The 16,582-nt window shown below is 39.1% G+C and overlaps 3 protein-coding genes across 5 annotated transcripts; 1 reads left to right on the forward strand and 2 right to left on the reverse strand.

The window, feature by feature from the left end:
• The first annotated feature begins 465 nt into the window (after positions 1–465).
• Positions 466–7,251, forward strand: LOC112172266 (transcription factor bHLH155). Of its 3 annotated transcripts, none has more exons than XM_040509098.1 (11): positions 466–1,664; positions 2,015–2,197; positions 2,413–2,497; positions 2,635–2,676; positions 2,970–3,029; positions 3,876–3,980; positions 4,140–5,306; positions 5,404–5,505; positions 5,984–6,112; positions 6,267–6,392; positions 6,916–7,251. In XM_040509098.1, exons 1-11 carry the CDS (start codon positions 1,567–1,569, stop codon positions 7,006–7,008), a joined length of 2,190 nt encoding a protein of 729 aa, XP_040365032.1. In that variant the 5' UTR covers positions 466–1,566; the 3' UTR covers positions 7,009–7,251. The 3 variants fall into 3 exon arrangements, with proteins under 3 accessions (XP_040365032.1, XP_040365030.1, XP_024165311.1); XM_040509096.1 differs by having other exon boundaries at positions 468–1,664; positions 5,972–6,112; XM_024309543.2 differs by having other exon boundaries at positions 476–1,664; positions 2,027–2,197; positions 5,972–6,112.
• A 458-nt stretch (positions 7,252–7,709) lies between these two features.
• On the reverse strand, positions 7,710–9,209 carry LOC112174430 (1-aminocyclopropane-1-carboxylate oxidase homolog 1). Its single transcript, XM_024312200.2, has 3 exons — positions 8,631–9,209; positions 8,219–8,540; positions 7,710–8,087 (listed from the first exon to the last, which is right to left on the reverse strand). The coding sequence occupies exons 1-3, from the start codon at positions 9,140–9,142 to the stop codon at positions 7,836–7,838; spliced, it is 1,086 nt and encodes a 361-aa protein (XP_024167968.1). The 5' UTR covers positions 9,143–9,209; the 3' UTR covers positions 7,710–7,835.
• Positions 9,210–10,384: 1,175 nt separating this feature from the next.
• On the reverse strand, positions 10,385–16,294 carry LOC112171533 (receptor-like protein 2). The gene is made up of 4 exons (XM_024308703.1): positions 16,194–16,294; positions 11,755–11,949; positions 11,243–11,359; positions 10,385–11,186 (listed from the first exon to the last, which is right to left on the reverse strand). The coding sequence occupies exons 1-4, from the start codon at positions 16,292–16,294 to the stop codon at positions 10,385–10,387; spliced, it is 1,215 nt and encodes a 404-aa protein (XP_024164471.1).
• Positions 16,295–16,582: the final 288 nt, after the last annotated feature.

Genomic DNA, 16,582 nt, shown 5'->3' on the forward strand with positions numbered 1-16,582 from the left:
TTAATTCCAACAGAGTTACACAACAAGGGAAACTATTAGGGTGAGATGCTTAATTAGTGATTTATGAAACATTCAAATATGTCACCAACTTTTGACTAATGAAATCATTGTTAAAAACAAAAATGGTTTCTATTATTGTTAATTTTTTTTTTTGGGGGACATGGAGAGGGATAGGTTCGTGTTACTTTGTTGGTTTGGAAAAAGAGAGAGGGATTGTATCCTTGAAAATTGAGGGCAAGATAAGGATCATTTTCCTCACATGGGCATCATGTTGTTTGCCATCAAGGACACTACCTAGAAAGTGTACTCAATACCCCAAATTGGATCAATGCATTTCCAAAAATATATATAACTTCAATAATATACCCACCCACATTACCAAACCTCCTCTCCTTTTCCCTTTAGCTAGGGCCTTTGAGCCTCCATTTTGTTTTCCACCTTTTCCCATCTTTTCACACTCAATCACTAAGGTGCTCAAGCGCATGGCTCTAAACCGCGCAGGGTGCGTAGACATACGGGTGCGCACTTTATCAAAACGACGGTGCACGTTTAGTGTGGAAAGCTAAAATGAGCGGGGTGCGCAGGTAAACACTCCCCTCTCACTATATTAAACACCTAGCTAGTCACTCCTCACTAGCTAGGTGACTTCTCTATCTCAGAAAAGCGCCTTCTCTCTCTCTCTCTCTGAAAGAAAAAAATAGCCATTGAAGCTTCTCTCTCTCTCTCTCTGTGCTTTTTTTTTTTTTCTCCCTCTGTAGAAAAAGCTGCATTGTCGTTAAAAGTGGCAGCGACTGTAGCTCAAAGATTTCAACTTTGATACACTTATTAGCTTCACACTTGTGTCAGCCAAAGCTTCAGAGCCAATCCTCAAATTTCAACGAGCTCTCCTGAACCCTCAGATCGAGCTAGTGAGTGAACCATCCTATTCTGTTCAATCCGAGCATTTTCTCTGTGCAAAATTCCGCACAGTTGATCGGAAGAGTAATCAATTCTGGAAAATTCGCAGTCTTTGGTGAAAGATCCATGTCGTCGGACATTCGCTAGGGTTGAAATCCATACAGTTGTGCTCAAGTTTCATCTTGAAGCCGTTGAAGAATCGTTCTTTTCTGTCTAATTTGCTTCGATTTGATTCTGTAGTTCCTTTTCCGAAGCTTCCGTACAAGTTCATGGCTGAATGCGACTGTATGGGAGCCTCTGATTCTGCATTTGTAGGGTTCGCGATTGCGAGTTTGTGAGGATTGTTGAGCCAAGTCTCTGAATTGGTGGGAGGAGTGGTGCGGTGGTAGTTGATTACGTGTGTGTGTGAGGGGATGGGAACGGATCGTCTGCCATTAGCGGCGGTGGGACCGCCGATAAAGCGGCGAGCGGGGTTACGGAGAAAGCAGGCGGGTAGAGGATCATATAGGGCAAGTTAGGGCACGAAAATTCGCGCCAAAAAAATTGAAAATTTTGGGGACGCACTGGGGTTCCTTTGAATTGCTTTGGTGTTGTTGTTTTAGAGCTGGTTTTAGGAAAAAGAAAAGAAAAAAAAAAAAAGCTTGGGAGTTTTGGAGGGGAAGGTGAGGGATGATGGGTACTGACTTGCACCATGTGCTGAGAAGCCTCTGTTTCAATACGGAGTGGAACTACGCCATTTTCTGGAAACTGAAGCATCGGGCTCGAATGTGAGTTTATTTTTTGCTTGTTTTTGATTTGCTTTTCTTTTACTTCTTGTTGTTTGTTTGTTTGTTATTCAGTTTGAGTTGAGTATTGGCTAATTTTGGTAAAGCTGGAAAAGGGTAACTATTTAGAACCAAAAAGGGTGCAATTGTAAAGTAAAAGTAAAGCTGCTAGTTGCAGGACAATTAGTACCCAAGTTATACTTTTTTCTTTTAAATCTGGACTGTAAACTAACTTCCTAGTGCATGATTTTGGCTATGTGTTTCGGTGAAAAGTTTCCATTTGCTTGTAGATTCTGATTCTTTATGCTGAAATACACACATGTACTTATTCCTGATGATGTTTTGATATGGAGTGCTTTATGCAGGGTGCTGACTTGGGAAGACGCTTACTATGACAACTGTGAGCAACATGATAATTCAGGGAATAGATGCTTTATTAAGACACTGGAGGCATTGCATGGCAGCCATTATCCACATGATCCCCTTGGACTAGCCGTGGCAAAAATGTCGTATCATGTATATACTCTGGGAGAAGGGTAATTACTCGTGTCACTTACTAGTTACCATAATGCCTGTTGTTAAAGTTTGGATTAAAAAGCTGTGAATTCTAAAACCATTGTCAGTGTTTATGTACTAAGCTTATGGTTTTTCTGGCTCTTTCCTATTGCCATTATCAAAATTATCAGTTTGGATAATGATAGCGTCTCATAAAAAGAAAGGATGATTAAAAACATCATTTTATGTTTTATAGGATTGTCGGACAAGTGGCAGTTACTGGGAAGCATCAGTGGATCTTTGCAGACGATATTTTGAAGAATAACTGTTCACCGTCTGAGGTAATTGTTCCTTGTTATGCAGCATAAGTACTGATATGTGCGTTTCAACTTCCAAACTGTGTGATATTTATAACCATATAAGGTTTGATTGTGTTACCATTCATTCTTATCAAGCATTTATGTTTTGTGTTTTTCAGTACTGTGATGGATGGCAAAGTCAATTTTCAGCTGGCATAAGGGTACACCCCCCCCCCCCCCCCCCCCCCCCCCCCAGTTTCTCTAATTAATCACTGTTGTTTATTCTCGCCTTTTGGGCAACAATCATAATCTCATACGTGGGAAAGGATGAATTACTGTGGGGACCTGCAAGATTTTTTTTCTATGCTTTTTGAAACTATCATTTTGATTTGATTGACCTGAATAAATTTCAGCTATTCATTGATTGTAACTTCGTTCTGGAAGGGAGAAACATGAAGGATTGTGATTTTCAACTAGATGTCCTGATAAGTTGAATTTTTTGTCATTTTTGTAGACTATTGTCGTTGTAGCTGTTGTTCCGCATGGAGTTGTACAGCTTGGTTCTTTAAATAAAGTAAGTTCTTTCTTTTTGTGAATAATGAATACTTAAAAGCCATACATGACTTGGTGCTTATGTGGTTTTTTTAGGTTCATAAAAAGAACATCTATAGTTTTGTTGGTTTGTTGGGCTGTTATAGACTTGAAGCTATAAAGAACAATGCAGTGCACTTCTCTGTCGTAGTCCATGCATTTCGTTATTTAATTTTGTACAGGACAATACTGGTTGACATTGTTCAAGCTGTCTGTTTCCTAATATGGTTAGATGCTCTAGCAGTGCTACTAAAGAAATAAAACCATCCGATTGTGCAATTTGTGTGCTGGGTTGAGTATAGATCCTAGAAGATTGAGTGTCATATTTGAGCATATACTCTATTTGTCTCTTCAGTGTAATTGGTAAAAAGTTATGGTGCTCATTGTTGGAGAGACAGTGTGTACCACTTCATAAGTCTTAGTTGACGTTTCCTGACATACTTTCTCAAGTCAGTTGACGTTTCCTGACCTACTTTTTGAAGAGCACCTTAAAGGTTTGAACTTAGAGTCTCAAAATGGTGTTGCCTGCATATTTGACCTTTTGGTTGTATCCACTCAAAAATGCATCTAATTAATGGCTTCAAAGATTAGATGCCTTGCTGCAACCCCATATAAATTGCATCCCAGTGCTTGGTTGTCTAACATCATCATAATGTGTTAAATTATTCATACTTTACTTTCTGTTGATTTTATTCCCACATCTCCCGGTGGTGAACTTGTTCTTACTTCTTAAATTTTAGCATCAAATATAAGGTATTAATGCTTGCAGTTTACACATTTTCAAGCATATATTTATTGTTCTTGTCCTCTTTCCATTTGAGAGTTGCAGATCACTGAAAATGTGAAGCTGGTATCTCATATCAAAGATGTTTTTATGGCTCAAGATTTCCCAGCAGGGCATATCCAATCTAGCATAGACAGTTCAGTATGTGAGGTATCTATCTCTCTCTCTCTCTCTCTCTCTTTCTCTGCACTGTGTTAATCTGTTTGTGCTCCTGCCTGTGTACTCATATGAAGCACTTTGATGATTTTCTTCTTTGGGTGTGCAACTCAATGATAAACTATGACACTGACTTTGACTTATTTTTCTTAGGCAATATCTCCAAAAAATTTGGTTTCAGGGACTTTTCCGGATTGCTTGCAAAATTTAGATAAAGCCATAAATAGAGGAAAGTCAGATGTTTGGTTGTCCGCTTTTCCCCAGTCTGAGAAAGACAGTGATAGTTCTTACATTTTTCCATTGACTGGCATTCTGAAGAATGCAGTTGAAGTGGTCAATAAGCATGGAGAACTTGAGTCATCCAACATGGGAGGTGATGAGAGTCCCAAACTACATCAGTCAAAATCAAGTATCTTCAAGTTGGAAAATTGCAAATTAGTAGGAGTGGAATTACCTGATAGCAGGAAGTGTACAGGGGAGAGTAGTGGCTGCAAAGATATGGGGATGTCTTCCACAAACAATGCCAATCCATTATCTCATGCTAATGATTGTGCAGACTTATCTTCAACGTTTGTCAACTCTGCTGTAAATGACGGGGTTAATTTGGACAGTATAGATCTTTACCATAATGAGGTGTTGCACGTAAGTGAACCCTTGGATGTTAAGTTTCAGAGCAACCTTGAAAACTTGAAGTTTCCAACTGAACCAGGTCACGTGGATACATCTAGTACATCTTTGATGTTCCCTGCTGGCTGTGAGTTGCATGAAGCACTTGGACCAGCTTTTATGAATAAGAGTAACTTTTTTGATTGGGAAGCAGAGAAGATTGGAGATAGAATTACTACTGAGATGCCTGAGGGAATGAACTCTAGCCAGTTGACGTCTGATTCTTGCCCAGAGCATCTTCTTGAAGCTGTAGTGGCTAAAGTTTGCCATAGTGGCAGTCATGTTAAAAGTGAAAAATCATTCTGTAAATCAATGCAGTCTCTGTTGACAACTGAAAAGTATCCAGAGCCTTCTAGCCATACTACACATACGATTGATTCAGAAAATTATTCCATTGATCAGCCGTCTATGAGAGGAGAGGACACACAGCAATGTTTGAGCTCATCAGGAATATGTGGGGTGATATCCCCAAAATGGTTTTCGTCACCTTGTCCTAGTGCTTGTAGTGAACAGCAGGAGAGGTCTTCAGGACCAGTTAAAAACAACAAGAAGAGGGCTAGACCTGGTGAGACTTCTAGACCTAGGCCGAGGGACAGACAATTAATCCAGGATCGTATTAAGGAACTGCGGGAGCTAACACCAAATGGAGCAAAGGTGACTTTCAGAACTCAGCTGACTGAATTCTGAACTTGTAGAAGTTCTAGTTCTTATCTATGCTACATGTGCTAAATGTGTTATGATAACTTTACAGTGCAGTATTGATTCACTGCTGGAACGCACAATCAAGCACATGTTATTTCTTCAAAGTATCACTAAGCATGCGGATAAACTAAATAAGTGTGCTGATGCAAAGGTAAATCTTTTGATCAAGTTTATTATGGCCTGGGATTAGCTCACATCTCTTGTCTTTTGCAAAGTGAGATTCTTTTAGTACTTCTCTTGTTATTTTACTTGGGAGATGAAATGCACAGTCCCTCGTGTTTTAATATTCTACTCACACACCATTTAAAAAGGGACTGTGAGTAGTAGTTTTAGAGGAAAGGGAGTGTGAATATCACCTCCCTTTATTTCTTTTTAGGCTACTAATATGCTCTTCCAAATCTTCCACCTTCTGAAAGCATCTACAGAGATTAATTTATATGATCACTTTTATCAATATTTTCTTTCATTTTGAATCACTATTATGGAAAATCTTTTTAGATTTCAAGTAGGTATGTGGTTCTCGGAATCCAAATTGTAAACAACATATTGATAAGAACATGCTATGCTTATAGATTTTTACAATGTTGTTCTACTTAAATATACTGCTAAATTCACAGTTGTGTCCCAAGGAAACAAGCATGCTAGGATCTTCTAACTATGAAAGGGGATCGAGCTGGGCAGTGGAGGTGGGAGGCAATCTAAAAGTCTGTTCAATAGTGGTAGAGAATCTGAACAAGAGTGGGCAGATGGTTGTGGAGGTATGTAATTGTCTGATGTCTAGACTTTAGATAAATATTTCATTTTAATTTCTAAGTTTCTAAATCATAATATTTCATTAACAAAAACAACACCTGTACGCCAATTATTAAACTTACCTATCGGTTATTACAAGCATCTGATTGATCTATGCAGATGATGTGTGAAGAATGCAGCCATTTCCTTGAGATCGCAGAAGCTATAAGGAGCTTGGGTCTGACAATCTTAAAAGGTGTAACTGAGGCCCGTGGTGACAAGACATGGATATGTTTTATAGTTGAGGTAAGCCTAAGATCGGTGTCATGCAAATGACATAATCATTGAATGGAAGTTCTGGGCCTAGAGATGTCCTGACCACATAAAAAGAAATTTAGAAGTTAGAACAATAATGGCTTTTATAAGATGTGACTGTATCCTCATCTATACAAACAACAATTATGAACTTGTAAAAGAAACGTACGTAGTTAGAACAATAATGGCATTTATAAGATGTGACTGGATCCTCATCTATAAAAACAACAATTTTGAACTTGCTAAAAGAAACTTAGGTAGTTAGAACAACAATGGCATTTATAAGATGTGACTGGATTTTTAACTCATCTATAAAAACAGCATTTATGAACTAGCTAAATATCTGTTCTCTGTGCCAAAAGGATAAAAAATGAAAAAATTTGTTCCCTTGTGACCTATGTGCATAGTAAAATCCCAAGGCTTTCATCTCATCCACACTGCAATGTTATCTAGTATCCTTGTATGTGGTGCTCATTATCGTATGAACTAAAGTTGACTCCGTGGATTAATGCAGGGGCAGAACAACAGAAACATACACAGGATGGATATCTTGTGGTCCCTTGTTCAGATACTGCAGCCCAAGAACCCTATGCAACAACAGTTATAGCCTTGTTTGGCTAGCCCTTCGAATTGCCCTCTAGGTTCTTTTGTAAATTACCGCAAATCATTTGTGATCTGTGATTGGTCTATGTATGTTTTTCCTGTTTCTGATTGAACACCCCCTTAAATTGAAAAGAAAAGTGAGAAAGCCCCTATAGGAGGTAGAATGTAAGACAACATCATTTACTTGGAGATATTTTCCCCCCCTTTACTTTTTTAGAGTGAAAGTGCCATTTGTTGTTTTCCCTCAGTGATTTGTCATTTGCTGCGATTTGTTTGGGATCTTGATACTTGGAATGATAAGTCTTTGGATCACTATAATGTATGTCTTCCGGTTTGTGCCATTATTTGTTACAAATATTGCTTTATGACCAATGTTTTGACTTTTAAGTGTGAATTTCTACTATTCTGAGCCCCTACAAATACCATGAAATAACTTCAAAGATATCACGACTTCTTCCGGATCGATATTGCAGGTTTGATATTTGTGAAAAAAAAGAAAAAGAAAAAAAAAAGAACTATATTGAAGTCAGGATGCGGTTATCTTGGTTTGTTCACATTCGTGATATTCATATGCGAAACATTTATCCCATAATTTCATAATTTTCACGATTAGTTTCGCTGGCGCATGAATAAGATGGTACACATTACCCCACAATTTCACATGTTTCATGAATAGTTAGTTTCTCCTTTTGTTAAATGTTCAAAGTTTCTGTCAATCAATATCGTAGGAATTCGTACATAGGCCAGCCTGAATACTTCAACATATAAGCTATTAAGGGTAACACTTGGATCATAAGGACATTGCCCAAAATTTACTGTTAACTACTTAACTCAGGTTAGTTTAAAATGACTAAGGGCAGAGTTACCATCTAAACCCTTTGATTTGTAATAGGCAAGGTATTCTCCCACATGAGTTTCCCTATATATAGGTAAGTCGTCAGACAGAAACGCCTTAATTGGCCCATAAGGTTTAAATCGATGTGTAGCACTTGGATAGAGAAAGCATGCAGCTGATATCCTGGGGCCAACCCTTCCTGCCAGCACCCTATGCTCCACGCTTTTGAACTTGTCGTTGGTGATAAGCTGCACACAACAAATGCGTATACAGTGAGGCCTCGTGCAGTTTGACATGTTATGCATCGTACTATCAGTCTAAACTATTGATGCAAATTTATTTGATGCATAGTAAAAATTATTGATATGTAAGAACTCACCTGCATAAGATCACCAATATTCGCCACCAGGGCTCCGTGCCTTGGGGGAAGGTCGATCCAGTGACCTTGGTGGAGGACTTGGAGGCCGCCGATGTTGTCTTGTAAGAGTATAGTTAAGGAGGAAGGATCTGAATGCTTGGTTGTCCCAATGGTGAGGTCTGGTTCTGGACATACCGGGTAATAATGGCACACCAGAGTTTCGCTCTTCATGCACTCTATGCCAGCTAGGTAGTCACTGCTGATCCCCAAGGCCTCTGACAACAAACTTGATAGCACATCTCTTAGGTTGATCAAGTGGTCTATGTATTCTTGCACTGCCTGTCTGTGACTCAAATCAAATCCAAGTTAATAGTTCGTCATGTTATGTTCCTAGACTGTTGGTATGGATCAAACCATTAGTAACAAAGTGTACCTGCAAACTGAGGGAAGTGCCTCAGGGTCCAAAGGACCATCCTGGAAATCGAAAGCAATTGAATCCCTCCAGTTTGCTGTTTTTGCCACCAACAGATCTCCATTGCAGTAGTATCTTACCCTTTGCTTAGAGTCGCGTGAGTACCACTTCATCTTCATCTCCTTTGGCTGCTCATGAAATTCTCTTATTGCTTGTAACAAATTGTCTATAACCCTGTTTGGAACTCCATGATTAACCATTTGAAAGAACCCCCATGTTTCCGATGCTTTGTGGATTTCCTCAACAATCTGCACCCGCCGGAGGTCCTCATCGAACCCATCAAGATCTACAAGTGGAACTTGGAAGTCTGCACTGGTTGGGGTGCTTGAACTTGAAAGGTTCTCTGGTGGATGCATGAGGAACTTGGGCACTTTGGTCACCCCTGAGTCTATTAGCCCTTTCACTCCAGCTTTTGTTTCATCAAACTCTTTTACTTCTTTGGCTCTATCATAACTTCCTGTCCCATCTTCCATCTCTAGCACACTCTGATGCACAATAAGTGAAAAGGGTTGGCGTCTTTTTTAAGAGAGATGGAAGGCATTGAGACACATGAGATGCTATGGCCCCCATTTTAAAAATTGTGCACAGGGAAATTTTTTAAGTTAAACAAAAGGCCAAGATAGTGAGATACTCAGTTTCGGCCTTTTCTTTCCCTGGCTATCAAAATCTTGGGGTGTTAACCGTGCAATAATGTTCAAGAGAAAGTGATGTTTCCTTATGTTGTTTGTTTTTGCGAAGTGTCTTTTCCTTAGGTTGTTTGTTTTTGCTCCATAATATAATTTACAGAAGAGGAAAGTCTTGCATGGCTTCCCAAAACAAGAAAATATATGATTCAGGATGTGAGGTAATTAGGGGTGTCACCTGCCAACCAGTTTGAATGTTCTTCCTTTTGAGAATGGAGTATAATTTGAGATATTATTAGTATGAAACTTCGCATCATGTGCAAGCTGTTGAAATGTAAATTGGATTCTGGGAAGTGTACAAAAGCAGCTTTAATGAGAATTTTGTGTCCATGATGCAAGATCTGCCACTAAAGGGTGACAAAGATCAGGACATAATCTTTCACTAAGAGAATGTAAATATCTTCCCATCAATAGAACATATCTTTGAACCAAGATTATGCTGATTGAGGGGTCCTTGGATTTTTGACAGAAATTGGAAGAGTATCTCATGCCAACTCATTGGAAATGAGCAATTATTAACCGTTAATTTGATATGTCTTGTCGATGGATTATCAATGTGAATTATTAAGCATATGAATTCTATCTCGGTTTTTTAAGAGAAATGTTTTTTCAACTTAAACATACATATATTGTTATTAGATTATCAATTTGAATCATCGATCATGTTGGATGTTGTCAAAGTAAGAGGTTAAATATGATTTGACGATGTGAACACATATTGAAAGGCCCAATATCCAACATTATGAAATGATTCTGATTACTGAGGCTAGCTCACTCTTTACTAGACAGTTACCGTTTACTGAGTTTTCATCTCAAAGAAGATCAGCAGTGCTCCCATTTGAGCCATATTGTGCAGAGGAAATGCAAGGGAAACGAGTGCAGATGTATACATCTAAAATCTACTTAACAAGCTTACACAAGTAAATTTGTTGTGATCAGAAAGATTGAGTTGAACTTGCAAAAGACAACTAAATGAAACAAACAAACATGGTACCTTAATTTACCAACAGTAGGGAGATTACAAATTCATGTCTAGTTAGCATTAAGCCTTCTCTTCATCTTGGTGATACGCACAGCCATCATTACGTAGAACATATCTTGTACATTTTCTAGAAATCGGAAGTATGCATATCTCCATGTCTTGTTGAAAATCAATGAACCACAGACTCCCCAGAATCCTACAATAAACCCAAGCGCAGCAGAAACATAAAACCATGGAATTTGATGCTCCTTGTCCACATCTTGATCAAATCCCTTTAGTGCTTGGCACTCATTTGGAAGTGGAAGACCACAAAGTTCCGGGTTCCCTTCAAATGCAGATACATCAAAGCCTTGGAACTGAGTGCCTGTTGGTATTTGCCCTTCCAGATTGTTGTAGGAGATGTTGATAAATGACAAAAAATTCAGACTCGTCAATGTTGATGGGATTTCTCCAGACAAATGATTCACGGAGAGATCCAAATAAAACAAGTCTTTGAGGTTAGATATTTGGCCTGGAATGTTGCCAGTGAAGTTGTTATGGTCAAGCCCCAACTGATGGAGAGAGTCCAATTGGCCGATTTCAATAGGTATACTTCCATGTATGCTGTTGTACCCCAAGTATATCGCCGGTGGATAGAAAGACAAAGAATTGTATGGCTGACCTATTCGACCATTACTTGTGGCGTACATAGGCAGTTCAAGATCATAAACATGATGATCTGCATTTTGTTTAGATTTAGATACCAGCATAGGTAGTCTCAAAAGTTGCTTTGGAAATTCACCTGCAATTCTGTTTGAACCCAAATGTATATGAACAGCCTTGGGAGAGTCCCCAGTTGACTTGGAACTGGCCCTGTGATTTTATTAGAATATAGGTGTAATACTGCTAGATTCTTGAGCTTCGATAACCATGCAGGCATCTCACCGGTGAGGTTACAACCACTCAAATCCAAAACTCGAAGACTTTGGAACCCATCAAAATCAGCTATGCCGAAATCAGCTGGACTTTCCTCGTCTGCTACATAACTAAATGCAAAGGATAGAAATATGAGACTTTTGGAATGCCTCAATATGTTCATTGCATTTGTGATATTGCTCAATCTATTGTAAGAAAGTGAGAGGAAGGACAAGGATTTCAATGATAGAATCTCAGGTTGTATTTGTCCTTCTATATAGTTTCCACCAAGTCGAATTGCTTTCAGGGACTTGCATGAGTAAAGACTGATTGGCATACTGCCATTCAAGTTATTGGACAGGAGGTCAAGTCTAGTAAGTTGACTAAGTTTTGAGAAATTAAGCGTGGAAATATCCCCTTGGAACTGATTGCCTAATAAATTTAGTTCTATAAGGTTTGTGCACTTCATGAAAGATGGGGCAGAGAACCTTCAAAATTGTTCAAATGAAGGAGCAAGAGTTTCTACTAGGAAAGCTTCCCAACATTGAGAGGAAGCACACCCCTCAAGTAACCAACTTGGAGGTCAAGAATTGCAAGGTTGGTGAGGTTCACAATTCTATCACTAATGACTCCATCAAGTGAATTGAGAGGTATTGCAATTTCTTCAAGTTTGGCAGCATTGTAGATATCTTCTGGAAGTACTCCCGAGAGGTTATTGTGCCTGGCACGAAAAACTTTCAGTTTGGAACACTACTCTCCTAGTCCACTGGGCAAACTGCCATTGAATTCATTAAAGGAAAATTCCAATACCCTAATTAGAGGAGAAGAGTGAAGACAAACCAAGGACGGGATAGATCCTGAGAAGGTGTTGTTGCTAACCAAGAAACTAGTCAAATTCCTAGCTTGTCTGAAGAATGAAGATGGAATTGAACCACTGAATTGATTGTTGGACAAGTCCAGCATTCGGATACTGGATGGTAGAGAAAGTGGTAGTTCCCCAGAAAGAAGGTTAGAGCTCAAATCAAGTACCTCAAGATGACTCAAGGACAAGAAGGAACCAACACTTTGATCTAGTGAATTGTGGGAGAGATTCAAGTGGGTGAGATGTGTGAGATTTCCAAGTACTACTGTAAATGAAGGAAAAGCAGTACCTTGTTTGAGTGTGAGCCCTTTGAAGGGCAATGACAGATGGGTGACCCAACCAGCCGCATCGCAATTGGTGCCTTGCCAGCGGCAACAGTCATTGGAAGTCCAATTTAAGGAAGAGGGAGAAGAAAGAGTGAGGGCTAAGGACAAGAGAGAAGTGCGTTCAGTTTGGCTGCATGCATGGATATTAGTGGTAGATTGGTAGTACCCTGTATGTAACAGAATACGATAACAAAAAGAAGGAAACAATGAGCCATATTAATTGACTGGACTAGTGGGATATATGTATGTCTTTGTGTTCGTGTATATATACACATTGACGATGGCTTGCTGACTGGAATACCGACTTAATTATGCCATAGGTTTCATCTGATTTGAATTGTTTATCTCAGTAGGTGCTATTCTTTTATTATCGTAATTGTATTACATTCCTAATTACTTTGTCAATGAAACCATACAATACTGGAAGCATAAAAGATACGGCAATGTATACTGTCAAAAGTCTTCTAACATTCTTCATAATAATCACGTACAATTCACGGCAACTAAGTTGACCAGCCTTATTTAAGGAACTAAGGTGGTGTTTGTTACACGGGATTGGACATCCTTATCTAGTCTAATCCCAGTTATATATACCGTGTTTGGCATCAGGGAGGACTCTTTTTAATGAGACTCCACAGCCCCAAAAACACCCCAACACCTCCTACAGTTCTACCACAAACCCACCAAAAACCATGGGATTGTGGAAGCCACTGTTACTCGATCTACTCTTTCCTTCCGTTCGTCGTTCTCTCATCATTCTCAACCTGCAATTCAACCCCGCCCCATCTATTACTTCATTCCCACACCCCTATGGCGGCCCAGTTACTCGCCACCCAACCAAACACAGCTCCCACGCAGACTGGGTGATGGAAAACCTCATAAAGGATCCTGAAATGGAGCCCTCAGCAGTGCGAGGTTCTCAGTCACCGATTGACTCCTTCAAGTACCGCAGTCATCAATCTGAAACCACCACCACAGACGGTGTACCCGACAGTGGCTGAAACACCCAAAAACTAATTCTTCCAAAACATAATCAAATTCGAAATTCATGTAAACTAGCATGTAGAACACGAAGAGTGGATCAACTTTCATATCTCATGCACTTCACAACATCGCCGAAGCCGCCGGAATTTGTAGAGAAACCGTCGGAGACCTCGGCGTTCGATTCTCTCTCCAAACCCACCAATCGGACCAACTGAGGCTAGAGGCACGTCGGCAACCAGAAGACGAATTGAACCCAACCGGTGCGCCGATCGGAGGTGGCCTGACGGCAGAGTTCTGATCAGGTCACCATTTGGAGCTTTGCTAGTTTTGCAGGTTGGTGGTGTTGAAGGTTTTAGTTCTATACTTAATCCTACTAGCACCAAACGTGGGTCAAGGCACTCTATAGCATAAGTCTAGCTTGAGGAGTGCAGGACTCTAAAAGAAATTAAGTCGGGGTAACACAATCCCCCCTAACAAACATGGCCTAATCTTATAGCATGACTTAATAAGTTTCTTCATCAGAAAAGAAAAGAAATAGGGGCATTTCATTATGAGTAGCGCTAGAGACCCCAAAAAAATTATACCAAATATGAATCCCAAATGACGTGGCAGCTGCTACATAATCTCTTTTAACTTAGTAACTTCCAATGTGTAAATAAAAATTAATTTATTTGAGGAACTAATATACTTTTTGAATTAAAATCCTAATATTAGCAAAATAGAAGAGGAAATAAACTCTGCACACAAACAATCAAATTCCAACAATCCCACTACTGATAACACTGATTCTTAAAATCACAAGTTATTGTCATCAATTTTTTAATACAGCTCCTCATACGTAAATAATTCCATTTAATAGAAATTGATAGCACCAAAAATTTCACTTGATCTAATTCAAGGAATCATCTAAGCTTTTTAATATTTTGAATGGCAACATGCACAATTGTAAAGGAGACAGCTCCATTTCAAGTGAAGATTCTTGATCAAAACACTGTTTGTATAATCTTAAGAAACAGTTATTGGAGTTGGTCGTTTGCTAGCACGTTGGGGGATTTGGCAAGAAGCTTCGTGATTGTTAGGGTTTTGAAAGCAAACTTATACATAGATATTAATATAATTCCATTTCTTTTAAATAATTCCAATGATAATCTAATTATTGGGGCTTCAAGAAGATGGGACCTGAGTTAAAACCATATGATCATAATTGGTGTGGTTGAGGTTCTTGAGGGTCTTAACACACCAAGGAAGGACGTACGTGGATTGAAAATACTAGTTTGATTGCAGAGGTTTTGTCCAAATTGGAGAAAATAACCCTAAAGTTTTCGCTCTCTAGCTAAAAATGGGATGCAATGGAGGAAGTTTTGGTTGCAATTACTATTTAATAACTGAACATTTTTTTTCTCTTAAGAAAAATATAATTTTACAAAAACATATACCATGTGGAAATTATAGGGTGATGATATGGCAAGTGCCAATTCATTTGGGATCTTATTTTGGTATAAATTTTTGGGATCTAGAGCATTTTTCTTTCATTATACACCCAACTTCTAGAAAATTTAATGGAAAAAGCCCATCAATTATTTCTTTTCAATCTACACCCAATTATTGCCAACTAGTATAAAATATTAGATTTTATTTTTCAAAGAATTACATAAATTGCCATAATTTAAATCTGACAAACATAAGTCAACTAGCAAAATTAACGTTGTCTTTAATTACCTTAATTGTTGATCTTTTTTATTGGTCCCATTATTATCCCAATTTTCATTAAATTCATCATGATTGCTAGAATTATAAATCTTTTTTTACATAATTTTTTGAAGGGCTAAATACTAGTTACTACCTCGTACTTTAGGTTCAAAATCAATTCAGTCCCTGAACTTCTAATTTCATCAAAAACACCCTTGCACTCTAATTTTTCATCAAATTGATCATTCCGTTAATAGTCCGTTAATTGGAGGCGTTAACTTACTGAAGTAGCATGCCAACTCAGCTTTGTGGGGCCCACATGCAAGGAAAATTCCCAAATTAGCCTTGGCTCTCTCACCCTGATTTCACCTAGTACCTCGTGTTAAATCATCTCACATTGTGTCCTGCGCTTGAAGCTTTAGATTAGGATAACAGGCTTCTGGAAAATATCCCCCAAGCTTTTCCGACATTTAGAAACCTCAAGAAAGTGAACTTGAAACTCCTCATGGGAAATTTGAGCTTGAGAGTGTTGTAAAAATTCTCAAGGCTACACCTCTTTTGGAAGAACTTGTACTAACAACACAAGCTGCAGACTATCACGGAGAGATGAGGAATCTTTCTACATTCTCACATAATCATTTGAGAAAAATAAAGATGCAGGGGTTCCAAGGTATGTGGTTCGAGATAGAGTTGGCCATTTGCGTTCTTAAAATTGCTACAAAGCTTGAGGTAATGGTGATTGATCCACATGGATCATACTATGACGGTGATGGAACATGAATCAAAATGACCTGTTGATATCAGAATGAGAACGAGGATGAGAACCTAGAGGAATATGATGATCCATGCGAGGAAAATGTGGACAATGTGCCTTACGAACTCAAACCTAATTCCCAAATTGGGAAATCTTACTCTCTTCCTTCAAAGTTTGATGAAATAAAAAAAACTCCAGAAAGCTAAATGGGTGAAAATCGCGAGGGGGGATTTTCATCTCCTTCACATCAGAATCACACCATCTCTAGTTTCTGGGTTTCAAGTTACAGGAAACTCAGAGGAGAGAGAAAGTAGATTTGGAATTTTCTCTCTCCTCCACCACTTCTCTACAGGCACATTATTGCCTCACGTCCACCACCATCCTGCTCACCAGCCTCTGTCGAGCCACCGACAGCTTCCACGGCGTCCGGCGATGCCCGGAAACGGCCCATGGGCTGTCACTTTGGATACCTAGAATTTTCTTTGGGCACCCATCTTCTTCGCTGAATCATCTCTCCTCCTTCTATCTCGTCGCTACGACGACCAACGAGGAGACCTCCCTATCCATAGTAGATTTCGCCGTCTGAACTTCATGATCAGTTGAGTTGGCTGCTTTTGCTTTTGACTGGTTTTGAAGGTATGAGAAGAGGTCCGAGAGCGTGGAGAAGATGGAGTGTCGAGGCTAATTTGGGAATTTTTGCTTGCATGTGGGCCCCACAAAAGCTGAGTTGGCATGCTAC

The sequence above is a fragment of the Rosa chinensis genome, chromosome 6, assembly GCF_002994745.2.
Source record: "Rosa chinensis cultivar Old Blush chromosome 6, RchiOBHm-V2, whole genome shotgun sequence".
Lineage (NCBI taxonomy): Eukaryota > Viridiplantae > Streptophyta > Magnoliopsida > Rosales > Rosaceae > Rosa > Rosa chinensis.